This window comes from Aulonocara sp. 'chitande type north' Nkhata Bay, linkage group LG3 (assembly GCF_057382095.1).
Source record: "Aulonocara sp. 'chitande type north' Nkhata Bay isolate Kocher_YH1m ecotype deep benthic linkage group LG3, A_spYH_male_GT1.1, whole genome shotgun sequence".
Classification (NCBI taxonomy): Eukaryota; Metazoa; Chordata; class Actinopteri; order Cichliformes; family Cichlidae; genus Aulonocara; species Aulonocara sp. 'chitande type north' Nkhata Bay.
This window is the reverse complement of record NC_141346.1, coordinates 4,471,781-4,491,160: the sequence shown is the minus strand read 5'-3', so window position 1 is coordinate 4,491,160 and position 19,380 is coordinate 4,471,781. Positions and strand designations below refer to the sequence as shown.

At 43.0% G+C, this 19,380-nt stretch overlaps 2 protein-coding genes across 2 annotated transcripts in view; both read left to right on the top strand.

Moving 5' to 3' along the window:
- The first annotated feature begins 281 nt into the window (after positions 1–281).
- On the top strand, positions 282–9,020 carry LOC147333604 (uncharacterized). The gene is made up of 6 exons (XM_086286399.1): positions 282–341; positions 5,834–5,875; positions 5,964–6,233; positions 6,322–6,564; positions 7,491–7,694; positions 7,799–9,020. The coding sequence occupies exons 1-5, from the start codon at positions 305–307 to the stop codon at positions 7,664–7,666; spliced, it is 768 nt and encodes a 255-aa protein (XP_086142525.1). The 5' UTR covers positions 282–304; the 3' UTR covers positions 7,667–7,694; positions 7,799–9,020.
- A 7,643-nt stretch (positions 9,021–16,663) lies between these two features.
- LOC147333602 (uncharacterized) overlaps positions 16,664–19,380 on the top strand; it is a 38,506-nt gene continuing 35,789 nt past the window's right edge. Inside the window, exon 1 of the mRNA XM_086286398.1 lies at positions 16,664–16,707. Coding sequence (XP_086142524.1) covers positions 16,671–16,707 — 37 coding nt within the window. The 5' untranslated portion in view covers positions 16,664–16,670. The remainder of the gene's footprint in view (positions 16,708–19,380) is intronic.

The window sequence follows — 19,380 nt, the reverse complement described above, 5'->3', positions numbered from 1 at the left end:
ACAAAACACAAAAACCCCACAACAAATTACAAAACCCCCACAACAAATTACAAAAACCCCATAACAAAATAAAAAGACTAAAGACTAAAGACTAAAGAAGACTAATCCACTGTGGACTGTGGTTGGGAGGCCTGTGCTGTCTGAGCATGATGCTGGATACTGGTTAACTTGCACCTGTGTGTATCTAGGACAGCTTTTATTGTGGCGGTGCCTCCTGTCAGAGTGGTACAGCTTCCTGTTGAGAGTCTCCTGAGAGGAGGGTGAGGTCGGAGGCAGTGAGGAGCTCTGTAACGGGACTGTGAGGATGAAAATGAGGCTGCTGTCTGTGATCCTGCTGCACAGTAAGAAGAATTTCTCACCTCTGATCCAACACACACTCTGAAGGAGCTGCTTTTTCAGTGTGTGTGTCTCCTTTACACACAGAGATGTTTGCAGGGTGTCAGGATGTGTGTTCAGCCTTTCTTTGCTTGAACTTTTTGAAAGTTTCTAAAATAACGCAGGTGTGGTGGACAGGGGGGTTGTTCCTCTGGGTTTCTAACCTGGATGAGAGTGTGTGTTAATAACTCTAAACTCTGTTAGAGAGTCTGCAAACTTTGAGCTCATCCACATGTAAATGCTCATTTAGAGCAGTGAGCACAGCGTTTGGAAAAACTTCTTAAAGAGAGAAGGTTGTCATGAACTCTGCTTTTTTATAAAGTCTTTATGCATCAGAGCTGTGTGCCTTTATTTGGCTACATGTGCTTTGTTACCGTTTGCAGGCTTTATTGATCAGCACCTTCCTGTGACGGTGCTGGAGATCGATTTTGTGCATTTTATGTAAAAAGACTCTGTTTTTTTTTGTTTTTCAAAAGGGAAAGTCTGCACGTTCATGTGGACACAAGCCTGTTCATGATACGAGTCAGGGTGATGTGGGGGTGGGATTGAGAGTTTCTAATGAAAAGGACACAGAAAGAGAAAGTGAAGGATGAGACCGTTACACTGATAATCCAGACGACTCTCCACTAGTCTGTACTTGTCAAAACTGGCATCTTACACCATGAAACTGTTCTTACACTGTTGTTTTATAACCCGTTCAAAACACTGACATGAGTCCACTATCAGATAAGATTATTAGTAACCTTCACTGTTTCTGTGCTGTGATGAGCTCTGAAACCTGACTGAAACTCTTCCAATAAGCCATTCCTCTGCAGATGATCTGTTAGCTGTTTGACAACTACTCTTTGACATGAAAGGACGGTTGGATACTGGCGTATAATTGGCTAAGACTGCTGGGTCTAGATTCTTTGTCGTGGTTCTGTTTTTTGTTTTTTAATTGATGGTTCTTAGTTATTTTTGCAACTCTGTGATTTCCTAGCCTTTAGGTTTTTTCTCCTTGCCTCCCTTGTGTTGCTTGTGTAGTCCCATTATGATACTTAATTCTACCAAATCAATGTTTATCCTTAGCCAGCAGTGTCAGGGATCCCTCAATGCTGCCTCGGGTCCACTATTCCTCAATCTGTAATGATAGAGCTATCCTCTGAAAGCTCTGTGCAGTGACCACCCCCCACTTCCGCACTTCTATCCGCTGTATCACCAATAATGATTCAAATTATAAAGTAAAGGAGTTATTAACAGCTTTTTCAAATTTTATATATATATATTTCCTCGACATCATTATCATGTTAGCCAAGAGGAATCTAATCTGTCACTATGCCTTTTCACTGAGAGATGAGGAGTTTCATGATGGCGCTGTCTGTGATGACAGGAGAGGAATGATTTATAATGGTCTGTTTTACGTCTCATGTCTTATCAGACTTAGTTTAAAGCACTGCTTGCCTTACTTGTCCAGACAGAGCCCCAAACTTTGTACGCCATGGTACATCGCTACCACTCCATACAAACACCAGGTATTTTCTTACCTGTGTTAGAAAATACTCCAGTAAAAGATGAAGCACTGAAGAAACTTCTTTACTCAATAAAAGTTAAAAAGTACAGGCTGTGAAGTTGTTAAGGAATATATTCTAAAACACTTCTTCAGCAAAGACTCAGAGAAGAGAAACACACAGAACTTCTTGCTAGCAAGGGCAGCCTCCAGACTGAGACTCGTGCTGAGAAACTGCCCCGGTCTTTATTTATACTTCAGTGTGCGTGTGTGTGTGTGTGTGTGGTGTCCTGCTGATCAAAGGGTCATATAACATGAAAGCACAAAAGGTACATCCTTGGTCATCTATATGTAAAGAAGCACTTAAACTAAAACTGACATAGCTACGTTAATCCTGCCGTAAAACAATAAGACAAGGTACGACCTCTCTCATGCTCCTGGGATGTGGGTGTGAACACCCTAGAATGTTACAGACCTCCTAGGATGAGACATTCTTTCAATATGCCACCAACTATATACTTCTACACACAAATAACTACATGCAGTATTCTACCATATGCAAACTTATATCACTAAAAGATTATACTGATTACTAAGTACAATTTTCCATTGACATTCCCTCCTGTTGTCAGTAAAAACTTTAAGTGAGATATTAGTTTGTAACATCTTGTTGTACATTTTCTGTCACATCATCATTAATTACACAAAGTCTTCATGTTCCAACAGGTTGGGGTCATTATCATCATCACTTGTCATGGCTATGTATGCAGCAACAGTAGAAAATATTATGCGGTTAATCATGAGTTTTAGGCATGGCAATATACACGTTACAAAGACACAAAATAAAAGTAAAAATATCCCAACTCCGATGAGTAGTCTTTTTAGCACCTGTAACCAGGAGCCAGTGTAGAGCCAAGAAAGCCAGTCACTTGTATCACTTACATAGTCCTGATTTTGAGCCTGCTGGATCTGTCTCAAAGCATTCAGGGTATCAGTCATGTTTAATGAGTGTACATCGTCCAGTATGTAAATGCAGCATGTTTTATTGAAGAGGATGCAAAATCCCTCTCTCTCTGCTAATATCATAGAGTAGTTCTTCCCTGGGAGTTGGTCCAGGAACACATATAGTGTGGGGTATGTTGCCGTGCTGGGTAGATGGGAACAGACATAATAGTCTGTATTTGCCGATTCTGCTTTTGTTCTGTCGTGGATATAACGGTACCAGGCATTGTTCAGCCGCGGAGGGATGTGGTCTTGCGTCATGTCTCTTAGGTGAGAGTTGTCATGTGTCCATCTTTTCTGCCTTTCTCCTGGTTCAGCTGTTTCCGGCACCAGCTGGGGTCCTGTAAAAGTGAGCGTCGTAGTAAAGGTAACCAAGAGGGTCCACCTTCCCATGGTTGCACACAGGTCCGTCACGCCTCGCACTTGGTTGCCCTAGAGTTGATCAGAGGCTGGAGGTTGAAGTGCGAGCTCAATCAGCACTCCCCCCTCACCACTGAAACAACCAAGTGTGAGATTTCTCTATTGTGCTGTCTTGGGGGTGCTGGGGTTTCCTGGGACCTCAACCTTTTTGCAGTGGCTCTGATAAATCCAGGAGGGTCTCTCTGCTATTTTGCAGGCAGTTGAAATGGTCAGAAGCACTTGAATTGGCCTCTATCAACCCCCATCACCTCACTTCAGGCCTTCATCCTGCAGTAGGAATACTTATGACTCCTCCATTGTCCAACCTCTGCAGAAAAACCCCTCTGTGGAAAAAGGTGCTGGGTCCAGTTATCTTACTGCTGTTATGATCCCAGCAGTCTTCAGCGTGCCATCGTATGCACAGTATAGTGGCACAGCATTAGGTGATGGTCATAGGAAACTGCTGTCATCACCACCATAGCTTCTGGTTCCTGTGCTTTCACAGAATCATGATGCCATCCTTAGATTCCCTCTGCGCTGTCGATGGAGCTTGGCACGCTCCCCTCATCCTTCAGGTGCCCGTCCGTCGTCCACAATCTCCTCTGTTGGCCTCTGGAAATCCCCCTTGGCACAGCTCTCATTCCAACGCAGTTTCATGGTCCTTGCTGTGGCTCCAAAGTCTGATCTCATGATGGGCCCCAACCAGCTCGACCTTTGACCTCAACCACTGCCTGGGCTGTCAGCTATGCCTGGAATGTTTCTCGCTTCTCACTGGGCCTCTGAAGATTTCTCAGGAGATCCCTTTCAGCAGACTGCTGTACCTGTATTTCCTTGCTAGGAGGAAAAACATCTATTTGGAGAGCATGTCAACAATCATCAAACCACATTCTTTAGTTCAGTGAACTTCACTTATAGGCCATCAAAGCCTCATCTGAACATGGATGCACCACTTGCATAGGTTTAATACCCGTTGAATGAACTGTTAATCACACAAATCGCTGCAAAAATCATATAGAATAGAATAGAATAGAATTCAACTTTATTGTCATTGCACATGCACAGGTACAGGGCAACGAAATGCAGTTTGCATCCATCCAGAAGTGCTTTAGTGATATAGATATATTACAATATATATTAGCAATAGTATAGATATGTAAGTATATTACAGAAATGGGTCTATTATGGTATGTTATAATGTACACGGTATGAAGTATGTTGTGAATATTCTATAACTATAAGTATGTACAGGCTGTAGTGAGTACAAGCTATGTACAGGATATGAACATGATATAAATATGAAAAACTATACAGAATATGAAATAAATAACTTTACAGAAATCTGAGATATACAGCTATACAGAAATGTGAACTATGCAAGTTGTAAACAGTTGTAGAATTAAAGATTATCGAATGTACAGAATGATTATTTACACAGAGCTATACAGTAGTGCAGTTAAGATAAGTGAGGGTATAGATAGTTTCTACAGAGGCTATATAAAGTGCTAGTGGTTGTGAGTGGTGGTTCAGTCCATGTTATTATTGTGTGTTTGAGGGTACAGTTGTCCATTGTGGGTGTGTGTATGTTCAGTCCATGTTTTAACGTGGGTCAGATGTCAGGAGGCAGAGTTCAGGAGTCTGACAGCTGTGGGGAAGAAGCTGTTCCGGTACCTGGTGGTCTTAGTCCGGAGGCTCCTGTGGCGCCTCCCAGAGGGCAGGAGGGTGAAGAGTCCATGTGATGGGTGACTGGGGTCTTTGATGATTTTCCCAGCCCTTTTCAGACACCGCTTCCTGTAGATGTCTTTTATGGCAGGAAGTGGTGCTCCGGCGATGCGCTGGGCAGTTTTCACGACCCTCTGCAACGCCTTCCGGTCCGAGGCAGAGCAGTTCCCGTACCAGACTGTTATACAGTTGGTCAGGATGCTCTCGATGGTGCAACGATAGAAGTTCACCAGGATGTCTGAGGACAGGTGGTTCTTCCTCAGAGTCCTCAAGAAGAAGAGGCGCTGGTGAGCCTTCTTGACCAGCTTGAAGTACTGTGACTTATTGCCCCGCCCACTTTTACCACTTAAGCACAGCAACAAAGTATCTGTACTTTGGTAATGCCCACCTCTTTTGATAAACCATGCAGGGTTTATGCAATTTTTTTTGCACACCCTATAAGAGGATGAAGCTCGTACACCAGGGGTGTCAAACTCCAGGCCACAAGAGCCGGTGTCCTGCAGGTTTTATATCTCACCCTGGGTCAGCACACCTGACTCCAATGATTATTTTATTACCAGGCCTCTGGAGAACTTCAAGACATGTCGAGGATGTTTTAGCTATTTAAATCAGCTGTGTTAGATCAAGGACACATGTTATCTGACAGTATGTTTGCACTGAAGCACCGCAGCAATTTCCTAATGTTGTAAACCTGCTCAACATTTGGCAGTAAAACCCTTTCTGATTCTGATTCTGATTCTGAAACCTGCAGAACACAAGGCTTGGAGTTCCCCACCCCTGTAGTACACAGTCACACTTTCACTGACCCTCAGTGACCTCTGACCTTCAGTGACCGCTGTCCTCCTGTTGCAGGTGTGTGTGTGCTGCATCTCTCTGCACTGACTGTTTCTGCAGGTGAGTTGATGGAAGTGAAAACCATCAGTGAGACTCCAACAAGAACACAAATACATTTAGTCTGTCTGTGTATCTGTCTGCCCTTCAGTCTCTCTGAGTGTAACTCCAGATTACAAGCAGTTCTTCAATGGTGCTGCTCTAGCGATTCTGTCTTGTGATGATGATGATGAACAAAGAGTTGATGGATGGACAGTGAAGAGGACCAGAGGAGGAATCACTGAGAGATGTGGAGCAGCTGAAGGCCTTGTTCTTAAAAATTCTCTGTGTCAACTCAAGTTGCGTAACCCCTCTGATGGAGCTTACTTCTGTGAAAGCTCATCTGGGCAGCGTAGTGATGAAGTCAACATCATTGTTTCAGGTACAGATGTTCCAGCTGTGTCTGTATGACTCTGTGTGTTGGTGGAAGTCTGTCTCTGTATCACTCTGTTTGTGTCTCTGTTGGTCAGCTGGTTCTCTGATCCTGAAGGCCCCTTCATCTCCTGTGTGGACAGGAAGTAATGTGACTCTGCTCTGTCAAAGCAGAGACGGTGAATCGGTGAAGTCTTATTTCTATAAAGATGGGGACATGATTGGATCTGATCCTAAAGAAAATTTGACTCTCACTAATGTTCAGAAGTCTGATGAAGGTCTCTACTCGTGCTCCACTGAGGATCATCCACATACTCATGAAAGCAGGCTGACAGTCAGAGGTCAGTGCAATGATCTTTCTTATTCAACCTCTTTTCCTGGACTTTAGTAGAAATGTCATAGAGATCAATGAAAGGTGGTAGGTTATATCTTACTTTATCGATACATGTTCTCTTAATGTATTCAGGTCACATAAACAGAGCAGCCAGAGAAAATTATCCCATCATTACAAAGGTTGGAATATTAAAGAAGGAACAAAGAAGTCCATCTTCACTGTGGTGGCACAAAACCTCTATTTGACTTTAAAACTCTGCTGGATTTACTAAAGAGACTCAGTGTCAGGTTGTGACTGACAGATGTGAACATTAGTTTCTTTTCAGGCCCATGTTTCTCTTTCAAGAGGAGAATATTTAATATAAATATAAATGTGAGTCACTAAGGTTTAACCACAGAGAAAAGCACATCTCATTGCTGCTGTGAAAGATGCAGGGAGTCTGTTTGGAATGAGACCATCTCCTCTGCTGATCGGGCCCACCACAGTTGACACACCTGTCCATTGGTATTGTAGGCAGGCTTGCAGTCATGTGTGTGAGGACAGTATAGGAGAGGACTCAGGATAGGCAGAATCCCTCAATCCAATCGTCTGCAGTTGATCCTGATCTAACTCGTTTATTCTATAATGCTGATTTCTGTCTGCGGTCTTGAGATGAATATGAGAGAAGAAGATGGGTACGCCCAGACCATCACTGCACTCCTCTCCATCCTGTGCCTGATAAAGTCCATAAATAAAGACTTTCATGACAGATAGAGTCTCAGTGTATCCTCTTCTACAGGAGGCGACACAGGAAAAACCTGAAGCTCATTTCTTTAGTATTTCAAGAATTCAGACAGCTCTGTCTATCAGTGAGGAAGCTTCCACAGACTACTGGAACTGATGAACTGACCAGATAATAAACTGACTGAACCATCTTTGTCATTGTTCCGGCAGATCCTCCTACTGTAAAACCTACCACTACTACTACTACTACTACCACTACCACTACTACTACTACTACTACTACTACTACTACAACCACAACCACTCGTCGTCGCTCTTCTGGCCCTCCTCTCACAGCCTCCATCATGTCAGGTCTGGTTTCTGTGGTTCTCCTGGTTCTGGTTTGAGTTCTGCTCCTTTGGAGGAAGCTAAAAGGTAAGAAGTGTGTCAGCTGAGTCACAGAGCACATACATGTGTGTGTTAGGGAAGGTCAAAGGTCACCAGATCCGAGCTGAAATTGCTGATGTTTGTCTTTGAAGAGGAAAGTGAGGACGCACTCTGCCTTATGGAGGACCTTCATCCTACTGTCTCATCATTGCCCCCCCCCCCCCCCGAAGCTCCAGTAACCAGTATAAAAGGGGGTGTGTCTTCAGAGTGTCAGCTTTGCTGTTGTATCTTTACTGCTGGGCCTGGGATTTTACATGTTTTGTCTTATTATGCAGCACTTTGTGGTTGTTTTTAAAAGTGCTTTTAACCCTTCAAGACCTACCATTGAACCAATTCTGCCAGAGCTTTTCTTTATATTTTTACATGCTGCCATTTTGGGGAGCATTTCAAGTTACTGTACACCAATACAACCATTATAGCCCAGATTTTAATAACATGTATGCATTAAGTGCATAGTAATTACATAAATTGCAAAAAAAGTGCAACAAACTACATAAAAACTGAAAATCGCTTTTTGTTTGTTAACATATATTTCTAGTTAGCGAAATTTAAGATGCTTATTCCTCAAAACTGTAAATACAAAAAAGTTGCACAAAATAGTTTCCCATCACAGGAAATTTATTTTATTAAGTGTCTTCATAGTTTTATTTTTGAAATACGCCAATTTTTATATACTGCAGGAAAAACGAAAATAAGTATTATAATGCAGATTTGCAAAAAAATAGTTTATTTTGATGCATATGCTATTTCCAGCAGTACAATTTGAATTCTAAGCATCCCAGAAACGACACAGAAAGTCATAAAGTCAAACATAACTTTTAAAAACACCAGTATAGGCTTAGAAGGGCCTGATGGTAACAAACTACATTTCTGCGAAAATGACGTCACTTCTGGTTTCGGGCAGGTCACGGCGGATATGCGATAGTTCGCGCTGATGAACGTAGGAAGTGTTACGAACAGCTGATCGGATCGGCAAAGCATGTTTCTGGGATATTATGTTTTTGTTGCTGCAAGTGCTTTTTATGCAATTTTTGCAAAGCTATAGGACAAGCTGATGTAAGTACAACTCCTCCGGTTTCATATGCAAAAAAAAAATTGCGCTATTTTACATGGTTGCAGTGCTACTGGGATTTAAAAATAGTTATGCAAAACGGAGCATGCCCACTCTGACTGGCTTTTTAAGGGTTAAGTAAAATATTTTTGGATGTTTAAAGGTTTTCCTGCAGCTCTGCAATGACTTGTATTTTCAGACATGACAGCTGTGACTGTGTGTGTATTACACAGGTTTTGCGCTGTAATAATGAACTATTAAAGTTTCTCACCACAAACACATTAATGTCTGAGTCTTTGTTCAAGATTGCTGGAGAGCAGCTGGTCTCCAAGCACAGCACCATGACAGGGTGGCAGTCAGTAGAAAATGTGGAGATCAGGGAAATATTTTACTGCTACTATTCATAACCATCATCATTACCATTACATTAATTATCATTTCATCAAAGCATTTATTCAGTAAATTACACATGTTCTTAGTTAAGATTATTACACCGATCACAGAGAGCTTCTGTCTAGTAAAAGGTTAGAAGCATCAACGGGCGGGGTGAGTCTGAGTGCGTTGGAGGTTGAGACACACACACAAACAGTAGTTAGACTCATATTTAGGTAAGAGTTCAAATAATAGTTTGCAAAAGCTTGTGACTGCAAAACTGTGTCTGCCTAAGGGACAGTTTGTTCCAGGAGATGAGCGAGAGTTAGAAGATTAATAGGAAGCACCTGGCCTCGAGACGGAGAAGATGTCCTTTTAAATGTGTCAAAAGTCATCAACAGAACATTTGCATATCCATGTATTGTATCTGCTTTGACACATGAGGGGGCGTCATAAATAATACCCTGATGTTATAAAAACAACTGCTTGTGTATCATTGGGCGGAGATCGATGCTGTCGGTATGCAGTGTTCATCTCCCCACGCGTGTGTCCATTGTTTGACCGAAGCTCTTCTGGACCATAGTAGTTTTTGTGCTCACCCTCAATATTTGAACTCTATTAGAAACATTAGAAGACGTTTCTGATCATCAATGGGCTGATATGTGATTAAGACAGTTAAATGAATGTTATGCTATCACTGATAAGAATGAAATAAATCGTGATATACAGCAACAGATTGATTGCGATTTTGCATTCTGACCAGTTGAGGCCAATTTTAACCGCCCATTGAACCTCATCATTAAAAGGTAAAATGTTGCATCTTTTGGTCTGGTTTTAGTTTCTGGAGAGTGCTAACGTTCTTGATGTGTTGATGTTGGGCACTGAGGAGGACTGAATACGATAAAAAAACAAAACACACATTGTAAATATGATACTCACTAAGATCATTTCTTTTAACCTTGACTGATCTTTTCAATTTAAAATGTCCTTAATTAACTAGTTTCAACTAGTTTCAAATAGAAGCTCAAGTAACCACTATAAAAGCAGGGAGTGTGTATTTGGAGAGTTTGCTGTGCTACTTTCCTTTTTAAAAGTTTTCCTTCAGCTCTGCACTGACTTATTACCTGACATTACCAGAGTTGGGCAGTACTGCAATCCAGTAAAGTGTAAAGCAAGGGATTACTATGGCAAAAAAGTAATTAAATTACATACTGCTTGAAGGTATTCCACTGAGACCCATTGTTAGCAGCATGAACTCAGCCACTTACAACATTTCAAAACACCTTGCTACAACCAACTTCACCCCCGAACAGAATGGCACACTGTTAGACCTCTGCCTTACCTCCACAATATTTCAAATATAACGAGGTTTTCTACAGACACGAACATGGATGTGCCATAGGCTCCCTGGCGTCACCTACTGTAGCCAACCTTTACATGGAGGAAGTGGAAAGAAAGTCTCTTGGCTTTTTAAAAAGGAGAGTACCTAGCCACTGGTACAGATATGTAGACGACACCTGGGTCATAATTGTTGGAGTTGTCATTGTTGTCATTAAAACTGTAAATCTTCTCCCAAACTGCATGTTCGTATATTTTCTTCACGTGAGGAAACTTGTCTCCTGGGGTGACAAACAGAAGTCTTTATCACTGTAATAATAATAATGATAGATTGCATTTATAAAGCGCTTTTCTATACACTCAAAGCTTTTTCCAATTCCACTATTCATTCACTCTCACATTCACACACAATGACTACAAGAGAACACGTGACCATGGATGAACAGCTGTTCCTACCAAGGTCCATTCACACAGTATATCGCAACCAAGCCAGACAAATTTGGGATGAGGTTCTGGATGGCCACGAATTTGGAGACCAAATATGTCTGCAGTGCATTTCCTTACTTGGCAAATGACCCCAGTCGTCAGAAGGGAGAGAGGTAGGCAGAGAATGTGGTCATGAAACTGATGGAGCCATTTTTGGATGATGGGAGAAATGTCACAATGGACAATTTATTCACCTCACTGTCGCTCAGACTGCTGCAGAGCAAACATTACTGGGCACGGTGAATAAAGTCTGCTGTTCTGGGAATCCATCCTACCTGACAAACCATCCTACCCGTTGTTTCTGTGCATGCGCACAACACGAAATTAAGTGTTAAACCCTCCTACCTTTGTGAATGTGACCTACAAGCATACTTTCACAGCTAAAATTCAGTGGCAAATCATCCTACCTTTGCCACAACACCTAGAACAGCACAGTGGGGGGGACTGTGGAGAAGGAAAACGAACTCAACAACTTCTTCAACAGGTTTGACCAGCCCACAACCCCCCCACCCTCACCCTCACCTTCACTACAGAGTCCAATCCCCACTCTCCTACCTCCCTCGCTTCCCCCCCTTCCTGACACCATGACACCCCCCTCCTCCAATCCCTCTCTCAGCAGCAAGACATCTTCTCCCCCCCCTCCTCCCAAACATCTCCCAATGTGACAGTGGATCAGGTCAGGAGACAACTGAGGAAGCTTCGCCCCAGAAAGGCAGCAGGCCCAGACAAGGTGTGTCCTAGGATGCTAAAGGCGTGTGCTGCTGAACTTGGGGAGCCGCTACAACGAGTCTTCAATCTCAGTCTGCGACTGGGGAGAGTGCCCGCCCTATGGAAGACATCCTGCATCGTCCCGGTCCCCAAAAAGAACCGGCCCAATGAGCTGAATGACTTCCGACCGGTGGCACTGACGTCACATCTTATGAAGACTCTAGAGCGGCTCTTCCTCAACCTCCTCCGACCACAGGTACAACATGCCCAGGACCCACTACAGTTCGCCTACAAGGCGGATGTCGGAGTGGAGGATGCCATCCTGTACCTCCTGCATAGAGCCCACTCACACCTGGATGGGGGAAAAGGCACGGTCAGGATCCTGTTTCTTGACTTTTCCAGTGCCTTTAATACCATCCGGCCCTGTATGCTTTAGGAAAAACTGAACAGGATGGAGGTGGACCCCCCGACTACCTCACCGACAGGCCACAGTACGTCAGACTGAAGGACATCACGTCTGACACTGTGGTCAGCAGCACAGGAGCACCCACACAAACACGAGCAAATCTAAGATGCAACACTTTTTAAAAATTTCCACTTTTAAATTTTGGGACACAAAATAAGTAACGCGCTGCTCGCAACAAATCTCAGAGATCCATGTTCATTGATCAAAGGTAAGAAACCTAGTTTGAAATAAGAGTGAACCAACAGAATAAATTGTCAGGTGTATCTTTAAGGTAACAAGCATGTTGCGAGTTCATTTATGAAGCCTTCATCACTTGGTTAAAGATTGTTAGAGTTTATTCACTGTTGTAAAGGGTATAATTTACGTATATAATATACGTAAAGGTAAATTAAAGGGTATAATTTAATATGATAAATCATGAATGAACCTGCTCCTTAAAAAAGTGCGTGTTACACTGACATGTTTCCAGTGTTGGGTAAGTTACTTTAAATTAGTAACTTAGTTACATTACTAGTTACTTCTATCAAAAGTAACTCAGTTACTTCAAGTTACTCGTTACTTTCAAAGTAACTAGTTACTAGGGAAAGTAACTTTGGTTTTACTCAGAATTCTCTTGTTTATGTGTTGCTTCCGTAACTGGATACCCAGCAAGATTGCCAGTCTTCTAGCTTGCTTACTTGCCACAAGTGCACTGTGCCACCTACCAATAGAAAGGAAAAGATAATGTGCACATTTCCACGAGAGAAATCCCACGCCTGATTCTATCCTAGCCTGCTTTTTACATCCAACACAAAAACTGCAGTCGTGGTGCTTTCGATTGTACTCAGAACTCGGGAATTCTGCCTTCTGAATAGGAAGATGTAGGTAACACCAGACTGCAGATGAGCTGCATACAGAGCTGGACTGGGACAAAAAAATCGTCCCGGGCATTTTGACTAGAGACTGGCCCATCATTATAGGAAAAATCATAAAGCCTTTGAATGAAAATAAACACTGTTGTGACAGTGATGTACACTGTTCTGACGGTATATATGCATCAATCTATCAATCGTTTGTTGTAAGACTCAGATAATTATTTTTTTAAAAGTGAGACATTTTAAATGAGAATAAGAAAGTATTTCTTCGTGCCCCCCTCTCCCTGTTAATGCCCTACCTGGCCCCCTGGCAACACTTTGCTAGACCCGCCCCTGCACAGTTACCAGCTGTCAGCTGCTTAGAAAAGCATCCTGGTGTTATTTGTCTCTCAGAAACAGTTCATCCCTTCAACTCATCCATGTCACCTAAAAGGTAAACCTGTTTCTCCATCACCTGTTCAGCTCTGATGATTCAGTAAGGACATCTCCTGGTTTCATCTTCATGTTTCCCTCTCACCAGATAACCAAACCGACATCATGACCAGCAGGTTTACAGCTGTGGCTCCAGCAAACATCAGCTGATACTAGAAATTAATATTAAATAAATTCTAACATCAGCTGATCAAGCTTAAACGTGCTGCTGTTGTTTAGCGCGACATCCGCTGGTTTCCTCTTTCTGGCGCAAAGTGGGCGATAAACAAACAAGAGAGAAAAGCCGATCAGCTGATCATTGATCAGTTTAATGATTGAAGTAGAAACAGGAGAGGCAGGGGGAGAGAATCAGAGAAGAGGCAGCTGTGCAGCGTAACGACAGAATAACTCCAGCTTTGTGTCTTTTTCATTCTAGCTGAAGTCCGGGACAAACTGTTCCTTTTCACCTCAATAAGAAATGCGTAATATTTTCTCTGAATACGAGACGATTCCGTTTTTTACGGGACGGTTGGCAACTCTAATAATTAACCTTATGAACAAAATAAAGTTCAACATCAGTAACATAGCACCACCCAGCTGTATAGAAACTCCATCATGCTAGCTAGCACGCAGTATGAAAAAGTCAGCACAACGAAAATAAACTCCACCTAAACTTGGTTCATATCTGACCCAGAGAGACTGCAGGTCATAACTTCTTACCTGAAGTTCAGTTCACCTGACACTCTCGGACCAGCGGCCGCTTCGGGTCTCTCCTCTTGCCTCCCCTTTCTCTCATCCACCTGCTGGCCTCCACCACTTGCTAATGTTACTGAATCTGTGGAAGCTCCGCGATGCCACCACACGAAGTAACGAATAACGACCCTATCTAAATCCCAGTAACGAGTAACGAGTAACGCGTTCCTGGTTTTGGCATAATAACTAGTTACTGTGCTCGTTACCACAATAATAACGTAGTTATTGTAACGCATTACTTAATAACGCGTTAGTCCCAACACTTCATGTTTCACTGTTAAATAAACTTCTTAGGTTTCTGACTGCTCTGACACTTGCATTACTATAATGTGGTGTAATTAAATAACCTATAAATAGCTTGTTGTGAGCTGACATGCTTTTTTAAAATTCTGGATTGCTTTCATGTTGCAATGGTAGGTAATCTTATCGATGCAACAGTCTGTCTTGATATCTCACTAACATGAGCAATGCTAACTAGTGTATGAATAATCATAGAGATGTTGATAACTGCCTGCAGTTCTTCCCATATTGGAAAGAAATAGAAAAAACCTATAAAAGACTTGCATCAGATTTGACTTACTTATAGTGAATCATAAAAGGCTTATATGATTTAGTCATATACAGGGGATCACACTCCTCAGCCTCCCTGGGAAAGTCTATGCCAGGGTGCTGGAAAGGAGAGTTCGTCCGCTAGTCGAACCTCGGATACAGGAGGAACAATGCGGTTTTCGTCCTGGTCGCGGAACACTGGACCAGCTCTTTATCCTCTCCAGGATACTTGAGGGTGCATGGGAGTTTGCCCAACCAGTCTACATGTGTTTTGTCGACTTGGAGAAGGCATTCGACCGTGTCCCTCGGGGTGTCCTGTGGGAGGTGTTGTGGGAGTATGGGGTGTCTGGCCCATTGCTACGGGCCATTCGATCTCTATACAACCGTTGCAGGAGCTTGGTTCGCATTGCCGGCAATAAGTCGGACTCGTTCCCGGTGGGTGATGGGCTCCGCCAGGGCTGCCCTTTGTCTCCGGTTCTGTTCATAATTTTTATGGACAGGATTTCTAGGCGCAGCCAAGTGGCGGAGGGCTTTCGCTTTGGTGGCCTCAGAATCTCATCTCTGCTTTTTGCGGATGATGTGGTTCTGTTGGCTTCATCGGGTGAGGGCCTCCAGCTCGCACTGGAACGGTTCGCAGCCGAGTGTGAAGCAGCGGGAATGAGGATCAGCACCTCCAAATCTGAGGCCATGGTTCTCAGCCGGAAAAGGGTGGAGTGCCCACTCCGGGTCGGGGATGAGTTCCTGCCCCAAGTGGAGGAGTTCAAGTATCTCGGGGTCTTGTTCGTGAGTGATGGGAGAAGGGAGCTGGAGATCGACAGATGGATTGGGGCTGCGGCTGCAGTAATGCAGACGCTGCACCGGTCCGTCGTGGTGAAGAGGGAGCTGAGTGTAAAAGCGAAGCTCTCAATTTACCGGTCGATCTACGTCCCTACCCTCACCTATGGCCACGAGCTGTGGGTAGTGACCGAAAGAACGAGATCGCGGATACAAGCAGCAGAAATGAGCTTCCTCCGAAGGGTGGCTGGCCTCTCCCTTAGAGATAGGGTGAGAAGTTCGGCCATCCGGGAGGGGCTCAGAGTAGAGCCGCTGCTGCTCCACATCGAAAGGAGCCAGCTGAGGTGGTTCGGGCATCTGACAAGGATGCCCCCTGGGCGCCTCCTGGGTGAGGTGTTCCAGGCATGTCCCACCGGGAGGAGGCCCCGGGGCAGACCCAGGACACGCTGGAGAGATTATATCTCTCGGCTGGCCTGGGAACGCCTTGGTGTTCCCCCGGATAAGCTGGAGGAGGTGGCTGGGGAGAGGGAGGTCTGGGCCTCTTTGCTTAGGCTGCTGCCCCCGCGACCCGGCCCCGGATAAAGCGGATGAAGATGGATGGATGGATGGATGGATGATTTAGTCATGAAAGTGGCCACTTTCATATGTTGTCCAAAACATACAAGTTTCATTTACATAATTTTTCAAGGGATCTTATATCTGTTTTCACTCTTGCATGCTTTTCATACAAGTTTCACACAAGACAGATACAAACTTTATAAGACATATATATTTTTCCATATGGGTCATGTGCCATGACTACGACACATGAATAAATACATATGAAATACATTTTTTTAAATAATTGTTTATTTTTTCACTGCATATCAAGATGCATAAGAAAGTTGTATCCTACCCAGGGAAAATCTCTGTCGTGTTCCGCACTTGGACACCTTCTCCACAAGACGTTGGATGAAACTAGATGGATTAATAATATCATTGATCCCTGTAGGGAAATTCCTCTCTGCATATAACCTATTCAATCTGTGAAGCAATTGGCAGCCACCAATCTAGCACCCAGCGAGACTGGCACAGGTGTATATCTAGGGCAGCTTTTATTGTGGCGGTGCCTCTTGTCAGAGTGGTACAGCTTCCTGTTGAGAGTCTCCTGAGAGGAGGGTGAGGTCCGAAGCAGTGAGGAGCTCTGTAACGGGACTGTGAGGATGAAAATGAGGCTGCTGTCTGTGATCCTGCTGCACGGTAAGAAGAATTTCTCACCTCTGATCCAGCACACACACTGAAGGAGCAGCTTTTTCAGTGTGTGTGTCTCCTTTACACACAGAGATGTTGGCAGTGTGTCAGGATGTGTGTTCAGCCTCTGTGTGCTTGGATTTTCTGAAAGTTTCTAAAATTTAACAGGTGTGGTGAACAGCGGGGAACATTGCTCACAAGTCTTTATGCATCAGAGCTGTGTGCCTTTATTTCTATTGATTTCTATTTTTGACTTACTGTTTAGAGGCTTCATTGACCAGCACCTCCATCTGACGGTGCTGGAGATCGTTTTGGTGTATTTTATATTAAAAAAAAATTTTTTGTTTTGTTTTTCAAAGGGGAAAGTCTGCACGTTCATGTGGACACAAGCCTGTTCATGATACGAGTCAGGGTGATGCGGGGGTGGGATTGACAGTTTCTAATGAAAAGGACACAGAAAGAGAAAGAGAAGGATGAGACCGTTACACTAGTCTGTACTTGTCAAAACTGGCATCTTACACCATGAAACTGTTCTTACACTGTTGTTTTATAACCCGTTCAAAACACTGACATGAGTCCACTATCAGATAAGATCATTTGTAACCTTCAATGTTTCTGTGCTGTGATGAAACCTGAATGAAACTCTTCCAATAAGCCATTCCTCCACAGATGTTCAGTTAGCTGTTTGACAACTACTCTTTCAAGGATTTTAGCTATGAAAGGAAGGTTGGAGATTGGCCTATAATTGATCTCACCATCTAGATTTATAGACTACAGCAGGAAGGACTTCCTTAAGCTTTCTTCATGGCAGCCAGGTTGAATCAGTCTGAGGGACGAGGAGCTCTGCTGCCTCAGCAGTAAGGATGGTAATGGTCTTCCATGTTGAAGAGCAGTTTGTTCAGTGACCTCTGACCCTCACTGGCTCAAGAAATACTAAATAACTCATTACAGCACTGCAAGCTAACCTGTTTATTCTGCACTAAACTACCCATGATTTTCACATATTACTGAAAGTACATAAAATAAGCAGTGTACGGAATACATGTACGCCGTTACGTATTTCAAATACAAAATATGAGTAACTGTATTCCGTTACAGTTACCGTTTAAATAGGTGGTATTTGGAATACAGTTACTTTGTTGAAATAAATGGATTATTGGTATTTTCCTGTTTCATATTGTGGCGGGTCAGGACTGTTTGGGTTTTGTTTGACAGCTACGTTCTGTTGTTCTAGGCGGCAGCGTTACGGTTGCCGTGGTTATAGGGTGATGCGCTCTCTCTGCGACTGTGTTTTTCCTGGGAGAGAGAGAGGCTTTTTGTTGTTGTTGTTGTGCTAAGCTAACAGGCAGAGTGTTACAGGCATTGCCCTAAACGATGTAGCCTCATGGGCAGTGTAGTCCGTGCTGCAGGGAGAATGGACCGCCATACACGTTATGTGTCTGTGAGCGAGGGAGGGAGAGAAAGGAGAGTGGAAAATTAGTTCTCATCGAGCAGAAATGGGAGCTCTTCTCCTTCCTTCAAGCTATCGTCCAATATCCCTTATTAATGTAGACCTTAAAATAATCTGCAAAGCTCTCTCAAAAAGATTACAGAAAATTACGCCCCTTTTAATTCATCCTGACCAAACTGGTTTGATGAAAGGTAGGCACTCATCAACAAATACACGTAGATTACTTAATTTAATAGACTACTCATGCAGTAAAAACATTGAAACCATAATATTTTCTTTAGATGCGGAAAAAGCATTTGACAGAGTTAACTGGAAATTTCTATTTGCAACTTTACACAAATTTGGTTTTGGATCCTCTTTCATAAACTGATTAAAAATATTATATAATTCCCCAACAGCTTGTGTCAGAACAAATGACCAGACATCCTCCAGCTTCTCTCTCCTGAGGGGCACCAGGCAGGGATGCCCACTCTCCCCTTCACTGTTTGCAATTTTTATTGAGCCACTAGCAGCAGCAATCAGACAGAATTCAGTAATTAAGGGCATAAAATGTAAGAATGTAGAACATAAAATCAGCCTTTATGCGGATGATGTGTTACTTTTTCTCCAAAACTCAAACCAATCTCTCTGGGGTAATTGAATTGATAAATTCCTTCTCAAGTGTTTCAGATTATTCAATTAACTGGTCATAATCAACAGTTCTTCCGATTAATTGCTCCTTCCATAATTCTTCTCCTTCCCCACTGCAATGTGGAAATATAAAATATTTAGGTATTAATGTCTCCCCTAAACTTTCAGAATTAACTAAATTAAACCACATCCCACTTTTAAAGACAGTAGAAGGCGACCTGGGTAGATGGAAATCTTTACCCATATCACTCATGGGAAGGGTCGCCGCTATAAAAATGATGGTCTTGCCAAAAATGAACTATTTAGTTTCAATGATCCCAAATAAGCCATCACAAGATTGGTTCAGATCTCTAGACTCGTATATTTCTAAATTCCTTTGGAAAGATAAGCCCCCACGTATCAGCTTAAAAACACTACAAAGGACCAAGGATAAAGGAGGATTAGATCTGCCTAACTTTAATCACTATTTTTTAGCCAACAGGCTTCAGTTCATCTCTAGATGGTTTAAACACACCCTCTTAGATGAACCTTGGATAGATGTAGAACAGGCACTATGTAATAACCTAGAAATTTGAGACCTACCATTTATCAGCTCAAACATC